Here is an 18,403-nt window from a genome sequence, read left to right as displayed (position 1 = left end):
TTGCATGACAAGAAAACATAAATACAGGTCTGCCAATGCCAAAGTTTCAACAAAAGAAGACTTGGAGATTGTTGAGTAATATAGTCCTTTCACTCTTTGCTAACGTTCGAGTTTGCCTTTTTCAGAGCCTCTAAGAGTGCTGTTAGCGGTAGCCCTAGTCACCCCACTACGGGGATGTAGCAGCGGCAGGAAAGTCATTTGATCCTAAGGTTCGACCTACACCTTCACTAGTAGCCATGAGATTCAGTAGATCTAGTAGGGAATCTGATATTTCCTTTAATGGGCAGTTAGGAGTTTGATCAGGTGGATCTCTCTCAAGGTCTGAAGAAGGCAAACTAGCCGAAAGGTTAACCAAGAGTAAATGGTATCACAGCATCGTAACCGGCTCAACTTAAAAACAAAAGTACTGAAATAAAATTGCTTCTTCTTAAATTTTTATTCTTAAATTGCATAAGCGCTAACTTGTGCATTGAATTATCGATTGAATTCAAAGGGAACTTTTCGTAGAAATTCCAAAACTGTGGATCTTCTCATTTCTCTCGAGTGATCCCGAATGATTTTCTTCCTGATTGTTCCAGTATCTGATGAAAGAACCCTAAGGCGATCGGTGAGTTGTAAGAGTATTTCTATTACAGTTAGTATTTTTTCTAGATATATCGTCGGCTCGAATGAACATGTTTATAAGCGCCTTTACTTCACTTTCTTTGCTTGTCATCGGTAGCATTTCAAAAAAAGGAGTATGTACATTAATTAGCCCTGATATATCTGACTGATGATAATGATAAATCGTCATGAAGAGGTGAAAGGACAGTTACCGGGATCCAATGGGTAAAGTTCCGTTAAATTTGAATGTTCTAAAGCTCCAAAAAAATGACTCTGTGCCGCAGATTGAGAGTAGAATACATCAAAACTATCTGCGCAACGACAGACGTTTAAAGACATCACTCCAAGAATCTGAGGTGGTACGGATTTCAGGTGGAGTATTCGTATACGGGATAGTAGATTATTTAGAGGGGATGATTCCATCCATTTCTTCCTAACTGGCGTAAAAAGCGGCCCGGAAGATGTGGCTTCGGGCGTTCTGGCGCACTATTTCCTACAAAGAGTTCTATAATATTTCCTACAAGGAGCGCGCCAGCCTTGTGCAGCGCCGCTTCTTCCGTTTTTTACGGCAATTAGGAAGGAATGGACGGAATCACCCTCCTCTCCATAATTTACTATCCATACAAGAATACTTCACCTGAAATCTGCACCACCTCAGATTCGTGGGGTGATGCCTTTAAAACAACGTAGCTTTGTCATGCTTACTTATACAAGCAAGTAGAATCATAACAGCAAGCCTATTGTTTAGAAATTAAGAAAATTGGATTGTTTCGCCCCTAGTAAGATCAAGCACATTGTAGTGTAAGACAAAACGATAGATAAGTACTCCAAATATTTTTTAATTACAGACAACAGTTCAAACCGTAACTCATTCTTGAAAGTAGAGAAGAGAAGACAGCGTGAGTGAATTTTAGCAAAATAGGGTCAGAACGAGTGACTGGATTCCAACGCGGACTCTTGCCACACCTTACTAGTATATCGGACCACCAGCTCCACATGGTAACATTTTGAAGTGTACAGAAGACGTGTTGACGGTGTAGGGATCTCTCCAAGAAAAATAGAAAGAAAAGAAAAATAGAGTACGTGGTGTAGATTAAGGGCATGTGTGTGATGACGCTCAAATCCTTTTAATCGTCCAAAAAAATTTGCCCAGCCTTACTTGCCTTTCTTACCTAAGAGGTGCATTCGAATACGTTGCGTCCGCAAGTGAGTGGGCGAAAATCGATGGTATCCCCTTAGCAGCTTATTCGGGTGGGGATTAGGTTGGGGGGGAACCCGGGGGTATTGGAGGGTGACGCACTTTAACGCCCCACGGAACTCTAGGATTCCCATCGTTTCTTCTAGGGAACTCGAAACCTTTTCCTAGAGAGATCCCAACATTGTCAAGTCCGTGGTATCCTACCTTTAAGTGGTCACAAAATCCGTTTTCACTTTTTTGATCACAATATGAAGAGACCATCTAATCCATCCGTCCAGATTGTCCTGATGATTGGTTTTGCTCCTAGACTCTAAAGGAAATATCCACCAGGGAGTTGAAAAAAAAACTTTTTCAACGGAATATTCAAGAGAATTTTCGAAGATATTTGCGTTGATAGACAATTGAGGCGTAGAACACTGTTCCACAGAATATGGAACAGTGAAATAATGGTTAGCCTCAATATAGCTCTAGCGGATGATTGGGGCAGCATGAGTTCAGATATTCTCAAGGGCAATACACCTCGGTGAATATGCAGATAACTGCATTGACTGGAGCGCATCAGGAATTTAACGTTGTACGTAACCCCCACGGCAAACCTACAGGTTGTGTTGTAAATTACGGGAACGATCATGGCTCTGCTTATCCCCCTACCTCACCAGCCTACTTAAGTAAAGCCAAGGAATACGCTGTTGAGGGGACCGGAACGACTACAAGGGTGCACATTCTGAAGTGCTTCGTAGGAAACAGAGCGGTTCCCACGCTGTCTTTCACAACGATTAGGAGATGATGAGCGTAGCCACGCTTGTTTCCCTTATCTACAAATCCAACCCAATGTTTTCCCCAGGACTTCCATACCTCGTCAATTTTATGATACGCTCCTTCAAGCCGTAAAATCAAATAATAAAGCTGTAATAAAAGTAATAATATACATTGTTATATAGAAATAACAGTAATAACAAGTAATAACACTAGAAAGAAGTCAGGTCGAATGACTCATGACAAAAAATCAAAAACTTCGATAATATTATAATTAGGAATAAGATTTGTTCTGTAATCGATCTTTCAAATCACCATTCGTGAAATATTCGCGGTTGAGCATCTTCAAGTAACAGTTGAGATTTAGAGCGTAGTTTCTACGAGTGGTAGAACATCTTCTACAGATCTAGGAATCAGAGAAGAGTATGTAGAAAACCAAGTTCGTATAACGAGGCAACTTTTACAGCCGTAAAAATGATAAAGTGGCGGCACAAAATGGCTTCAATCTATTGGAAACTTCGGTAAATTAGATTTTTTGAAGAGTCCATGAGTCCTGATCTGTGATTAAACAGCACAAGTTTAGTTGACACACTTTTTTGTAGTGAGCCAAAGTTACTTTCAGAGAAGGGTCAGGTTCAATTTACTAGTATAAATAAGACTGTATCAGAGCGGTGTTCCATGACAAAATCCTATAGAATCAGGTTCACTTGAAAGATCGCAAAGAAGTATAAACGGCGTCAAGTGTGCTCAACCGGGAGTGCGCAATGAGTCGGCTGCAACTTTCAATTCTCTGCTTGACACACGCCTCCTCCTCTTTCTGCCTTTCTAATCAAAAGCACATAGATTTCATCGACTTTTTTGGATATTTTCTGCGCTAAGTATATGTGAACGGGTGGGATACCTAGTCGTACCAAAATAGATCAAAACCGGAAAGTTTTAGGCGTCCACACCGGTCCACTCGCGCTTGCACCTTAGAAGTCACTTGTTTGTCTACAAAAATATGTCTAAAACTTGTGTTCTTCGCTCTAAAAAAACTCTTGAGATAATTTTATGCGTCCGAACTCCAATTATTTCCGCGAAAGAACAAGATTAATCTGTTTGGGAAGGTGTTCTTAAGAAAAACATTGGAGTCAGACTTCCGAAATAATTGTGACAGTGACATGAAACGGGAACTTGAGACGGATAGGGGGATACACGTGTGCCACAGGAATAATAAGTTACTGGAAAAACATTCAAAAACATCTGCAGAATGTAAGCGAAAATGATTGAAAAACAACAATGGGTTGGAAAAGTATCAGCAGAGCAGGTTAATAGCAACTGCAGTACCAGGCGAGACGAGATTCCGCACCAAATATGCATGTGAAAAAATCACTGAAGCCTTAAACTTCCATATTTGAAAATGAAAAAAAAAGATTTTTCCCTATTTTTTAGTCTATACGGGTCAATAAAAAGCTTGATTCAGTTACTTCATGATTTGTACAAGTTCTTATCTATGGAAACATATCTCAACTAGTCGAGAGCCGAAGCTCTCTCGGTGGTCTTAAATATCTCAGTAAAAAGCATCTCATTTGGCTCAAGAATTTAGGAGTATAAGAAAGAATTCTGGAGGAACTATGGATTCGGTGGGAACTATAACTTTTCTTCCCACATTTTTTTTTTTAGCGGTTTCCATTATATTTCTGCACATTTCCATTATCTTTCCGTGCAAACAACAAAAGTAGTGAAGTTTGGAGATGCCGATACATCTGGTGGTTCTCCTCACTACGAGATTCACTAGTAACCTCAATAATAAAAGTTTTCGAAATGTTTTACTTTCGACTTAACTCAGCGCTGTAGAATGTCGTGTTGATTTTCTCGAATCATGGATGAAAAGTATAAAAAAAATGAAAACGGTGCCAAATGCAATCTACATGCCGTATTTTTGATAAGCTGTGAGCGAGTTTATTGATTTCATTGTGCAGCGTTCCGGAAAATCGGCTTTTCTGGAGCTTAAAATGAGCGATTCTATTTGTAATCTAAGCGATCAAACCTCTCTACAACCATACCGACAAATTTTTAGGCCTACTTCCTCTATCGCTAACCTAACGACTGCACTAAATGCTCACCTTATATTGCAGAAGCGTAGACCACTGACTGATCACGGGGCGAGCGAGTCCAATATCTCATTCAAATCAGATGAGTCATCCGAGAAATATGTATGTAGTGTGCATAGATATCCGCAGGAGACATTCTTCCGATTCATATCAGGATTTTTAGCATGGATATAAAATGCGGGCAGCACAGTTTTGAACCAAAATTTTAGGTTCAGGCAGAAATCTAGCACTGATTTCAAAATCGGCTCCCTTGTGCCCTTTTGTTCCACGGGCGCTTAAAGGTGTCGATTCCCAGTCGATTGATTAAGGCTTCATTTACTTCCCTTATGCATCGTATTTCTTTTCCGGATTGCTTCATTTCTTGACAGAACCAAAAATCTGAAATCAAAGTCCATGGCAGTTCCTCCAATGAATTCGACAAAGGTATTGAGAAAATTATAGTTTTACATCAATTATAAATATAGAGGCCAACGCGAAATGTCGCTGCCTCGGATTTCGTGGTATTGCTTGCCTTTACTAGCCCGACTTGTGGCAGTTGTACTTCAAACTTTGGTTATTAAACCACATTAATCATTGTAGACAAAAATACGACAATAAAGAGAGAAATTACAAAGAAATTTCTCTTTCGTCTTCATTTTTAACATTCCTGGATGACTGCGTCAGATAAGAGCAGATGGCAACAGAAATCAATCAATCACATTTTAGATCTGCTGCCTAAAATGAGAGTTCATATTGGACAATAAATGCCATACAAATAATTAGATCACTCTATCGATCTTTGTCTAGTCGATATTTATCGACTGTAGCATTTCAAAAATAGAAATAGTCGTAGATAGCTCTTTCCCGTAACCCTTTCTGAGTTGGTCTGACCGCCTGGAAGAACCATTTCTTACGATGAAAAACAGAAAAGCAACGGTTTTTTTTTCAATGACTGCTTTGGCTTCCTATAGAATCATTAATTTTTGAGTACGAAAATGTTTATATTAAAGATAGCAGTAACGGGCACTTTATGAATATGCTAACGTAATTAGTTAAGAGATGTCCACAAAATCACAAAGAATAAAAGTATTTGTTAGTTGATATTTATTAGTTGATGAATTCTTTTGGGAAGAACTGTCGGCGCTTTCGACTTCAATTTTCTAATTAATTTCGAGAGACTAATGACTTCAACTTTTTCAATACTTCAAGAGACTGAAGCATGGGCACGCAGCCCATAGGACGACTTGCAGAGAGCAGCAGAAACATCGAGGGAATGTTTGCAGATAAGTCTCGTTCCAAACCGTCGACGCCAGAGAGTTGAAGAGCTAGATTAGCCTATTACTTATTCTCAACTGTGCTACTGCACAAAGTAAGTGAGACTGACAGAAGAATGTTTCTTGTTAACAGCAGAACTCAAGAACAGTGTTCGGAAACAAGATTCGATTTCTAAACATTGTCCTATTACAGTCTTCCGAATACAGATTTCTTCAAAAGTTTCGGTCATTCGATCCTAATCTTGGCGAATACAGTCGTAGGAACTTTATTATTGAGACAACTTCCTTCCAAGAAGCTATCGTGAAGAGGATTTCAGTTTGGCTCATATGCAGTCTTCACTCAAGGCTTAAACCGAGGTGACGGGTGCGACGCGGACATCAACGCAACAAAACTGCTTCACCGATCTGCGGACGCGTCAGAACGGCGTAAACGAGAAAGTGCTCGCCGATGCTGCAGATGCATCTGCACAATTTAGCGCGTCCGGTGGCGACTGCATCTGTCCGTAGTCACGAGTGCACAGTTGTAGGCACATTCTAAGACCTCGCCGATTCCTTCAAAAGTTTCGGTTATCCGATCCTAATCTTGCGCTGATCTGACTCGACTTAGTGTCAAATATACTATACTTGGTCAGGGCAGGCAGGTGTAGCGCAGTCGGTTAGAGGTCCGCTGTAGCCGCACGGTCGATGGTTCGAAACCGCTAAATTGGCAGCAGACTTGACTGGAAGGCGAAAAACACTGACTTTATGCATCGTCTGGGTCCCGCTTTGTCAGTGTGTAGGCCAACACACGTTCCAAAAACCTCAACGATTATGAATTGCAGTAAGACGCATCCCGGGTGGTACGCCAGTGACTTTTCCCTACTTTTATATTTGGTCACCCCATAAATGACGCCATTTTTCAAGTGCTTGAGTCAAAGTCTACGTAGAGAAGATAAAATGCCTGCATCAATTCGCTCTAAACGTACATAGCTTGTTAACTTCCATAATTTTCAGTCTTTTTAGAAGTTATAAAGATTCTAGGTCGATTTCAAGAGTTATTTTTGCAGAGTTGTAGCACAGATGACAAGGAGCATATCCAACATGTTTTGCTTTAGAAGTTCAACAAAGGCTACAGCTCAGCGAGAAGTATGAACAGCAATAATGTTGTACGAGGGAACTACATACATAGACAATAATCACAAGCCAGAGTGAGCGGTGTTTCCAGAAACTCGGTGCCAGAAACTGCAGCCTAGAAATTAAAACGAAAGTGGGGGAGTATTTTTCATCAGGAATAAGAGGACTTAGAAATCTATCAGGCTTAAGAAAGAGTGTAAAATAGAATTGTAAAGTCACATGAGGTTTCTCTCACTGGAAGAGTCTGGAGCAAAAATTAATAGAAAATGAATTCATCAGAGGTTTATGGGTTTTTCATTCAGCTAATATAGGCAGTGAAAATTCTGTGCTTTTGAAAATGCGGAATTAATTTGATGGTAGATGTGTTCTACTACTGCAGTGCAAGTAATTCTTCGTTACGAAAAGAAAAACGAGTGAATCTGTAGTCCCTTCGTTTTCCGGCGAAGAATTACCGTTGATTCCGTAGCACAGATTCATCTCTGATTAAGATAGGCACTGCATTTTTGACGGAACACACTATTACACTTTTTTATTGTAAATAGAAGGATAAAAGATAAGAGGCACGACGTTTGTCAAATCCCACGGGGACACGTTGAAATTCAATTCAGAATCGTTTGAGGTTTATGGTTTTCAAGATTACACTGACTTGGAGGAGTCGACGCATGTATCGGAGCAGTGTTGTTATCCTCACAAACAATTCTGCCGCGAAGGAATAAAAGGATTGGCTGGCTACAGTGCAGTCGCTACTGAAACTCTTACCGAATTCGCTCCCTTGATGGAAGAGGAATGAGTTAGAAGAAATTTTTTCAGATGACAAAAATCTATTATAGTTCATGCACAGAAAGTCAGGCTTTCACCTTTACAAAACCGCACAGTCGCCCCAACGAGCCTCTGATGTTAATGAAATTGTGTTAAGTAGAACTTTTCTCTGTTATTTTTTTTCTAATAACCGAGTGGGCTCGGTCTGATACGCGCCTTGTGCGGCGCCGCATCTTCCGGACCGTTTTTCACGGCAATTAGGAAGAAATGGACGGAATCACCCCCTCTCCATAGTCTCCCATCCCGCATACGAATACTTCACCTGAAAACTGCATCACTTCAGATTCGTGGGGTGATGCCTTTAATTTGGAGAACGATGGAGGTACGGGATACCAGGCTATTTTTTTTAGGTAGAATGATTTAGGCAGGGCATCTAAAAGCAGTGTGACCACCAAAATGGACTTTTTCCTTGTGATCAAGGTATATAGTTAACCTGTTGATGAACATAATGATTCACCGGTTACTACCGTCCTATGTCCATTCCCTGTCACTTATGAGTCATCCAAAAGTATCGCAAAAAAAGCACAGTAATGTTTCAGTACATTACATTAACATTACTCATAGTCTACTTTTTTCTTTCTCTTTCCCTTTCAAGGCTCGTTCTTATTATCTAATTTATAATGATGCTTTTCTCTTGGAATGATTAATCGAACAATAAATCAAAAATTCGGAAGGAACTGACTATACACTAATTCCGGTCCGCATGTTCTTGATACGAGCCTAACAGAGCTTATTGCACCTTAATATTGTTTTTTCCATTCAAAATATGAAAATATGTACCGGATTGTCCATGTGAAGGCAAGCTTCTCCGCCTATCAAATAGGGAGAAGAAGCTGTTATTAAAGAACGGTACGATCACCTGCAGTCCCAGAAATGTGATCACTAACCTGAACATAATCATAAAATTCTTCCCAAGTTCTGTGACTATCCGCATCTCAAGATGTTTCAAGATTTTGGGAAACAATAGCATATTTGATGGCATGGCTCAATTACCCATCTTCCAGAGCAGAAATAAGTGGTTTCAATATAAATACACAAAAATTAAAAAAAAAAGAAAAAAAGAAATTTAGAAACTATCGGAATCGTTTTTGATCATCACGAAAAAATAAAATAATCGATCATACTAGAAGTTTGTCTCACGAAGGGTATTTATATTCGGGACCGCAATGTGTTCAACCGGCTTAACGCGACGCGTCTGCGGCGAAGGTAGACATTTGTGCTCTGTCTGTCGCCGATCGATCGAGCGTACTTTAATTGCTATGAAAGGCTCTTAAACGTGTCATCCCTCACTCTCGCCGCGGACCGCTGTCTATTTCGAGAGTATAGCACTTCATTAATATTTTTGGAATTACTAAAAAGTTATAGTTGGTTCCATTTCCGACTTCCCCTTCGGTTATGATCTTAGCGAAGAACCCGTTTACTCTTACATCAGCAAAGGGACAGCATTATTTGAATTAGGACCCTTTTTAATCTAAGGACACAACTGTGCAGAATAATAGAATGTGAACTAGAATCGTACAATAGATGTTTATTATGAAAACACATGAAAAACAAATGATCGACAAGAGGTACGTCGCAGGGAGGGCAGCATTGGTCTTCATTGATTAATGAATCATCGAGAAGCTGAGGAATCGGCAGGCTAGCGTAGTAACAGAACGAGGTACGGTAAGAAGCTGTCGAAAGCGATCGATTCTCGTTATTATGCTTCCTCTCCGCTGGAAATATAGATATTTAGGAGGGGTCAAATATCGAACAGAAATGGGTTAAGAAGAAGGACAGGTGTAAGTCTCATATCCTATACTATTTATAAATCTATTCCACGAAATCTAAGCTAATTAAAGGATTAAGGGTGTTCGTACTTGAAAAGCAGCGATCCATCAGTAGGCACTAAAATGATGAGGAACTCAAATCCAGCAAATTTTCCTCTCAATTGAGGTCACAGGTGAAGAAATAGAGAGATCGAATGCAGTGGCTTCGAAAACAACTTACTCCTTTCCGGTCAGAGGCTTCAGTTCTTGATTACCAGTCAAAACCACATATTTCTCTTCAACATCCTGTGGTGTGTGGAATCCAATGGTGAGTTGGTAAATCCACGCTCCAAGAATGGCACCAATGAAAGGACCAACGATCGGTACCCAAAACCATGACTTGTAACTGAAACGCAGTTGTCAAAAAAATAATTTGCCAGTGGGGGGAATCACACATCTACAAGAACAAAAACCGGTTGCTTTGCAGTCTCCTCGACCGCCATTTCCGATTCCGGAATTGACAAACACGCAAAAGCTGTTGCTCTTTGAACCACATACGGAAGCATTGTTTCCACTTATTAGGCATGCAGAGCTGGACACAGCGCTGTAGCCGAATAACAACAGAAATGCGAGTTGAGTTACGAAGTTCCTAACCGAGGAAATGAATCCATAAACGTGGTGAACAGATCAGTGAACAGTCACAAACAGCAACATAGAAGACTGCAGAATTATCACGTGAAAAAAAACCCTATTGTTTTCTGCCGAGCGCCAGAAGCAGCATTTGCGAGGATCTCTCTCTTTTGAACATACGGCTTTTTGATTTTTTCTCATTTCAAAACGAAAACATTTCGAGTATAGCGACAGCTGTCTTCTCCGCACATTCAACAAAACGACTGCTCTAATTTCAAAGCGTTTTGTTTCGTTGAAAAGCTACGATCATCGCATTTTCTCCCGAACATCTGTACATACGAAGCTACGTATGTGTCTGTGTGTATACCTAGTGCTGTAGGGATTTTCACAAACGAAATCGAAGCGCGATCTCTGACAATTTCGAATCCGTAAGCGATCATGCGCAACGTATCCATTATACTTAGTTCGGAACTGTCACTTCAAATAGATTGTGATCTCGTGAGTCTTTTCCGCAACAAATCCGAAGGGGAAAGTAGATCTATTAGAGGCCTCTGCACCAAGAATAAGGGAAGCAATAAAAAGAACTTACGAAAACACTTCTCCACCATATCCAATAATCAGTGTGAATAGTCGAGGTCCAAAGTCCCGGGCTGGATTACACGGATAACCACAGTTAAATCCGAAAGCAGTACCAACAGCGACAAAGGACAGTCCGACCTACAGTAATCTGGATGAGTTTGGAAAGGACGATGGCTAAGCGGGAAACTCACGAGGAGTGGTTGGATCCAGGTAGGATAGGAGTTTCGTTTGTCGGTAATGTGAGCGATGAGGAAGCAAAATACAGCAGTAGCGATGATCTGAAATTCCCCAACCGTCTTCTAGTTTCATTGCTTGGGTCCTTCTTTTTTTTTGAACATATTTGCTCGGCTTCAAGAAGAAATTGTTTTTGATCAATTATTTTTCTATGGATTTGTTCATTCGAAAATAATGGCACCAAATTTACATTTGATTCGTCCGAATGCTAATAGTTTTTCTGCACAGTTCTTCTCATCAAGACCTATAGAGCTAATCAGCTCTCTCTTCAATTAATTATGTGCACGCACTGATTGTTTCTATTTACACCTCGCTTTTTGACCTCTGAATACGGAAGCAAAGGTGACATAGAGCTGAAAAGGCGTGAAATAACACCACCGACTTCTGAATATCGAATATTATTCAGTTGCCAACGTAAACAATACCCTTAATGGTTTACTGCTGACACAAGGGTAGTTATTAACTCCGTTGCGGGTTGCTAGGAAACGGTAAATGCAGGTTTTGTGCAAATTAACGAGGCATTACGAACGGTCAAAGAGTAGGGCTAGGCTGGATCATTTCGTTAGCTGCGATATTCTCGCCGAACAGCAGCACTCTCGCTCGACTTCTCCCGGAATTAATCTGCCGGACTAATTGACAAACAACCGTCGGCCTTCCCCATCGATTGCGTTACACACTTCTTATTGTACACTTATCAAAACTTATTAAAGCATTCCTTGCAGCGCGGTTTAAAATCCGTAGGATCCACAAAAAGAAAAGGTCAAGCGAACCTGATCGATGAGCCCATTGAAGAGGCCGAGATGATTGGCCGGATACGAGGCGAAGATACCGGCTGTCGCTTTCGGTCCTACCACAGCTCTAATACCTCCATCGAACTGATTGATAGCTTCTGAACACAGCGCACATATGCACGTGACAGAAACGATAATAACGACGATAATGGCAAAACGAAGGACAACTGTCACACGGACCGTGATAGAGAGCATAGGAAAGAGCCGCTCCAACAAAGGCGCCGGCTGTCTGCACGAGCGTGTACAGAATGAAGCGAACTGGCGCCAACTGGCGGAAAGTTAGGAACATCAAAGACACAGCCGGATTGATGTGGCCTCCTGTAAAACAGCAGAGAGTAGTTTTTTTTTTTTGTAAAAAGACAATTGAAATAACTTTAACGACTATTAACGACAATTTCTTAAATAAAAACCTCATAATTTCTCTACAACATAAATTTCTAAGTCTCCTTAACTTTTCGAATGAAAAAAACCGATCAGAAACTTCAAGGAAACAAGAGAGAGAAAATGAACAACGATCCTTTAGACGGATCTATAAATGAGTTTGCAGCAATTACTTCATCCCCTCTTTTTTGAATTGACATATTCAACAAGAAATCAGAAAAAGAAAATTCTTATTTTCCTTGCTTTTAAAATTAAACTCTTCGCGTTTCGATGACCTTCGCATAAAGAACCCTATAGATATTTTTTCCTATGGATTTGTCTCTATTACGAAAATATAGCTCTATTAAATATTATCGTTTATTATCTGCAGAAAGGTTGCAAAATCCACACTCAAAAAATATAATTTTTTACATATCCTCTACAATGATTGTTCCTTTCTCTTATTATTGATTATTAATTATTCTAGATGAGATTTTTTGTGATGTCTAAGAAACAAGAAATCCTCAGGAACGATCCAGTGAAAGAAGGAAGTGTGCTCTTTTTTCACGAAAACACATATGTTTATCTGAAGACAAACCTGAAATTCTAGCTGATATTGCCACACCGAAAGCGATCGCTAAACCAAAGCCAACGTTCACTCCAATCATTTCGTTGAGTTTTGGGCGAGGAAGTACACTTTGCGCCACCACACAATTACCAATAAGCTGAAAAGTACGAACACATTCATGTACTCTCCCCATTCGATCATATTTCGATATTCTTTGAAGGTCACCTGCCATCGACCTCAAACAAAACACGTACACAGTACGACATAATTGGATTAACCACGTTGCCGACTGTGGTTCGGCTTTTTTTTCCCTTATAGGAAACATTACAGTACCGAACTTATTTCTTTGGAGTTTTTCCACGACATATTTTCATGTGCAAAATTCCCTTTGTTATATTATTCACTGCTGTTTAAGTAAGCAGAAAGAAATGTAGTTTTTTCCATCAGATCTGCAAAAAAAATCCAAGATGTTTTTTTTTTCCTCGAGATCAATGATTACTGTAGTGGCCCTCATTAAAAATACTCTTTTTCCATCTGATGAATAAGTTTTCAGTTTTCTGAATCCGTGGGATTAGGGACTGATTTCTATGTTAAAAGAATTCAAATCAGGTGCGTAAAAACGACATTACTTCCTCCGACCCTTTGCGGGAAAATGCACTTTTTTTTTCTCGAAATGTCATGAATAAGGAGAAATCTGTCACGAATATTATTTATAAGAGATCTCCTATTTTTCCTCAAAAGTAAATAAACCCTCGATAAGACCGCAAAAGATTAACGTCTGATGTCTCCAGCAAGATATACTTGTTACAAAAAAGCTGGACCTGTTTCAGATCACTACATTTCTAGTCAGAACCCCTAGCTGTTCTCATGGATGTGAAACGAGACCTTTAATGAGCCACAGATCCACACTCAAAGTCTCAGTAATCACTCACAGGTGGCATTGGACGAGCTGCATCTAATCACGCGACCCAACATCTCTGCTGCAAAATCCGGTGCAACTTTTTCGGATCATTTTATTTGCTGCAGGGGGTATTCTCAGTTTAATGTCAATGTCCTGTGTGACGAAGGCACATGGCACATGTCCCCATGAGACCGACGCCGTCGAGATAATGGCAGCTCATTTATCGCCGTTGAAACGCCATTTCGGGGTGGGGGGCTGGACTAAGCACAACTCGAGACTCGCTGTCATTCTGTCAGACAGATCATCCTAGCTTAACGGGTACTCGTCCTTCCTCCCACCAGCCGGTGCGGGCCCCAATCTTAGGTAACAGCCGTCGCGAATTCCGTCGTCTTTAGCGCCATATCATCGCCGCTCCGAGCCGTAAACAACCCTTTTTCGTTATTGATGTGAATTGAAGCACGTCAAACGTGTCGCTTCTATTTACAATATATAATGTGCTATGAATAATGCTCGCTGGTACTGTAATATTGGGAGAAGTGTGCTATAATAATTAGGCGAAAGCTAAGAATCTATAATATTGCTTCAGTTCGTGCAAGGAAATAACAGAAAATCTTGGCAAGCAGCAACAGAGCTGAAAGATATTTTGCGAGCAGAGGAGACTCTGATAGTTTCCTTGCTTTTCTAATTGCACCCAATTGGACATGAGAAAGAACAAGCGAAAAAGTACCAATCGAAAAAAACTAAACTGTACGGAAAATTTCAACCACATCGCAGTTGAAGAAGCAGGAAAATAAGAAGAAAATATTAGATTCCATGAACATGAAGTTGAACATGGAGAAGTTTTATAAGCAAAAAGGAGTTTGCGAAAAGATTTTGAAAAAATAAAATGTCCTTACCAAAAGCAATGCAGTTCCCATGAACTCGGCGATCAACGCTCGCCCCAATTCGTTCTTGATATGAAGTTTCGAGCGCAGTTTATCCATATCTGGGCGGAAAGCAAAGATAAAGTATACATAATTCGTGAAATGCAACATTCGCTACATCAAGTAAACGGAAATACCATAACACAGATTTTCACGATGATCTTTCGAGAATCAGATGAATACTAATGTTTTGACTAATGAGCGTGCGATGTTGTAAACAAGATCCAATGATGAGGCGTTGCATAGGAAGCAGGTGTAAATCTGGCAGCATTTGGTGCGAGTGGCATGAACAGATGGGCGAGCGATCCCGGCCACTGGCTGTTTTGCTCGTGCACCTTTGTTTTGGCGAGCCGGAGACCCTCATAAACCATCCTCAGAAGCCAGAGGGGACTGGGCGTGGCCTGAACACTCACACCAGGAGGCGGAGAGTTTTGATTCTGTGATGCTGATTGAAAACAAAAGCGCAACAAACGGCTACTCTGGCTCTCCTCCCTCCTCAGCGGAACAAAGGGATTCGAAGAGTCTCGGAGGAGCGTAGATCACACAGACACGGAGTGATTGGCAGAAACAGATGGCAGTGTGGCGCGGCGGTAACAGCGCTCGCTACGCTGCCGAACGTGAGCGCCGCTGTTTACTAGCGCACGAAGCGATTGTTGTTGATTGTACCCCTCGGCCACGCCCCTCGATACCCGCTGGCGAAACGCCAAATTGCCATAGACGTCACCACAATCACATCGATACAACGACATCGTTTTCTTGACGCTAAAAATACGAAAACAGGCGTATTTCGAAGTCAACGAACTGTTTGTTGTGTGGTGGGGGAATATTCGCTGACACTTGCACGCGTTTTCTTTTTGCAAAAGGCAAAGTACATGTGAAATGTCGCTTTTGAAAGAAAAAGAAAGAATAGAGTAGGAATAGAATAGGTAATCGTAATGATTCTTCTACCTCTAGGTCATCCGGAGTTCTTCATGTGTTCGTCGGATTATTGCCCTTCTATTCAATATATTCAGTCGATTTTTTTTTAAGGTAATAGCCTTTTTTAAGATAAAAATGGTCATTTCCAGTGGAGGAAGTCCAACAATCCCTATGATGAATGATCTAGAGAAGAGAAGGGATCGATATGAAGGAAAATCTCTGCTACTGCAAAACTCATCCAACAAAGTTTTTTTTTTCTCTGGAAAGTGACCATCTAGTAGAAATATTGATGTCGCACAATTATACAGACATTGATCCGAGTCCGATCAATCGATTCTTCTATTCACTAAAGAACAAATATACCATAAAAGCGTGTCCTATAGCTCGCTAAAGATTTATAGGATTCGTGGTTGCTACACATATGTGCCAGCAAAGGCAATAATCCGACACAATCTGGGATTTTCCCATACAGCAGAAACAGAGTGCATCAATTAGTAAAGAAAAGCTGTAGATACAGCAGTGAAGGGTGCAATATTTTACTACCACCGAAAGACAAAAATGAATTTTCAATAATAGCTAAAAGTCCGACATCCGGAAGCTTTCGATGTACAATTTTTTCACTCGAAGTTCGTAGAGCGAAGATGGTAGACGCAGAGCAATCGGAGGAGTGAAATTTGAGGAATTTCCGTTGTTTTTCTTTTATTCAAGTTGAATTCTGGAAATAAACCTCGTTTGATGAAATTCGATAGGGGAACGTTAGTTTAAACTGAGGACACCTCACTTCGTATAAAACTCTGCTTGGGTATGAAATTTTATACATTTCAATTTTTTTTTGTCTGCGGTTGATATCGTGTTATGATACATACACAAGTGGTACTGTAATTTCAAACTTCAAAGACTTCAAAGATTCAACTTGTTTAGTGAAAGCCAAGAAAAAAACGTTTCAGGAAAAAAGGAATTTTTGTACCTGGAAATTGGAAAAGTTGGAAATTCATGGCTAATCTCAGAAGGATGAAGAATAAGGTATCGGAATCGTCATGGATTTTATGAACGTGTATTTGGTTTGCGCAATGATTGAAGAAAGCCATGCAAGTATGAAGTCAGCGCAGTTATATTTTTAAAACGTCCAGTAACAGTATACCGTCCTCGGAGGGATGATAGGGTTGGTTTAATGCGGTTCTGAACCATCGATAGTGCTGTCGCAGCCAAAGCTCTTATCCTCAGGGCTATAGAATCCACAGAAAAAAAAAACTTGTTTATTGAGAAGTGAGAATGACAGATCTTTATGCAGCTTTTGCAAAAGCAGTTCCTTACAATGTTACATCCACAACAACCAAGATTTCTTCACTTTCGCCACTGTGCAAAATTAAAAATTAGCAAAAAATTTTGTAAATTGCAAATTGTAAATTAAAATAATTGTAAATTTTGTAAATTTGCAAAACTATCCATCGTCAATTTCCTCATCAATTTTCAAGAAAAGAAGAAACTTCTGTCTCTAGTAAAAACTTGAAAATTCGCAACTAAGTCTCAACAGGATAAAGTATCCGATGTACCAATAACTTATCTGTTTATGTAAAAGAATAACCTTGAAGTAATTTAATTTTTTTTTGTCACAAATAAATGTAAGGTGTTGAAAAAGACTGTCATTGACTCTTCGCCATGTCATTAAAGATCCGTAGCAGAATTTTTTCATATGAAAATTAGACGCTCGACCCATATCTTGAACAATTCGGAACAGTGTGAGTAACACGCTGTTCGGCGACCGCATCGAATGTTACGAAACGTTTCGAGAATATTCGCAGCCGAAGAACCACCAACGCATCAATTATTGCACAACGTTCGCGATTAATCAAAATTTATATGAGAAAGCGGAATTTCCAGCTTTTATAGTTCGTTGTAGCTTTATCCGAAGAAATATTTGCTCCGCGATGAGATTCGTCGGAGAAAGGAAGGGAAAATCAATCAGAAATTCTTTAATGTTACTAAGTTCATCTCTGTTAGCTAATAGCTATTATTACTATTATTATTATTATTATTATTATTATTATTATTATTATTATTATTATTATTATTATTATTATTATTATTATTATTATTATTATTATTATTATTATTATTATTATTATTATTATTATTATTATTATTATTATTATTATTATTATTATTATTATTATTATTATTATTATTATTATTATTATTATTATTATTATTATTATTATTATTATTATTATTATTATTATTATTATTATTATTATTATTATTATTATTATTATTATTATTATTATTATTATTATTATTATTATTATTATTATTATTATTATTACTATTATTATTATTATTATTATTATTATTATTATTACTGTTATTGTTATATGACGACTATACTACTGTAACTACTATGTTACCATTTTTATTACAACTTACTACGGTTATTACTATCGTTATTACTGTTTCTATTATTATATTATTCTATTATTATACTATTGTATAACTATCACGCAGCTATTACTTCTCAGTTCTATTTCACTCTAACTCGCTCTTGAAAGAAGAGGTGAAGCAATGGGATGAAGAACCTCTGCAAAGAAGAATATCGTTGTATTTATTGTTTAAGCGAGTGTAAACACGCAAAAAAAGCGATCAGAAACAGCAGCAAACATTAGTTTGTGGTTCTCAACGCTTAGCAGTTAATAATAGGTGTGGAAATAGGACGAGTGGAGTGTGAACGCAGCTCGGCGCACTAGATACACTTATATTTGAGATCGAACAATGCGAGTATAGAGGTCTTTGAGGAAGTCGCCGAGCCCCTAGATCAAGGTTACCTCGATTGTACTCGTTGGCCACTACTATGGAAAACCATAATGGTAGCAGCGGCCGGCGGTGGTGCATGGTAAACACACTCATAAAAGGGGGACTCAT

At 39.3% G+C, this 18,403-nt stretch overlaps 2 protein-coding genes across 3 annotated transcripts; one reads left to right on the top strand and one right to left on the bottom strand.

Annotated features, from left to right (window-relative positions):
• Positions 1-9,534: 9,534 nt before the first annotated feature.
• Positions 9,535-14,629, bottom strand: RB195_017619 (uncharacterized protein; the record flags this gene model as incomplete). 2 transcript variants are annotated; one of them, XM_013439659.2, is made up of 8 exons in its annotated part: positions 9,535-9,550; positions 9,825-9,989; positions 10,803-10,930; positions 10,984-11,070; positions 11,797-11,915; positions 11,998-12,135; positions 12,776-12,902; positions 14,543-14,629. In XM_013439659.2, the coding sequence occupies 8 exons, from the start codon at positions 14,627-14,629 to the stop codon at positions 9,535-9,537; spliced, it is 867 nt and encodes a 288-aa protein (XP_013295113.2). The 2 variants fall into 2 exon arrangements, with proteins under 2 accessions (XP_013295113.2, XP_064040572.1); XM_064184691.1 differs by lacking the exon at positions 9,535-9,550 and adding an exon at positions 9,713-9,722.
• A 1,851-nt stretch (positions 14,630-16,480) lies between these two features.
• Positions 16,481-17,978, top strand: RB195_017618 (uncharacterized protein; the record flags this gene model as incomplete). The annotated part of the gene is made up of 2 exons (XM_064184690.1): positions 16,481-16,510; positions 17,496-17,978. The coding sequence occupies 2 exons, from the start codon at positions 16,481-16,483 to the stop codon at positions 17,976-17,978; spliced, it is 513 nt and encodes a 170-aa protein (XP_064040571.1).
• Between the last annotated feature and the right edge of the window lie 425 nt (positions 17,979-18,403).

Source organism: Necator americanus, chromosome II (genome assembly GCF_031761385.1).
Source record: "Necator americanus strain Aroian chromosome II, whole genome shotgun sequence".
In the NCBI taxonomy this organism is placed as follows: domain Eukaryota; kingdom Metazoa; phylum Nematoda; class Chromadorea; order Rhabditida; family Ancylostomatidae; genus Necator; species Necator americanus.
Note: the sequence above shows the minus strand (reverse complement) of the source record. Positions and strands in the feature narration are given on the sequence as shown.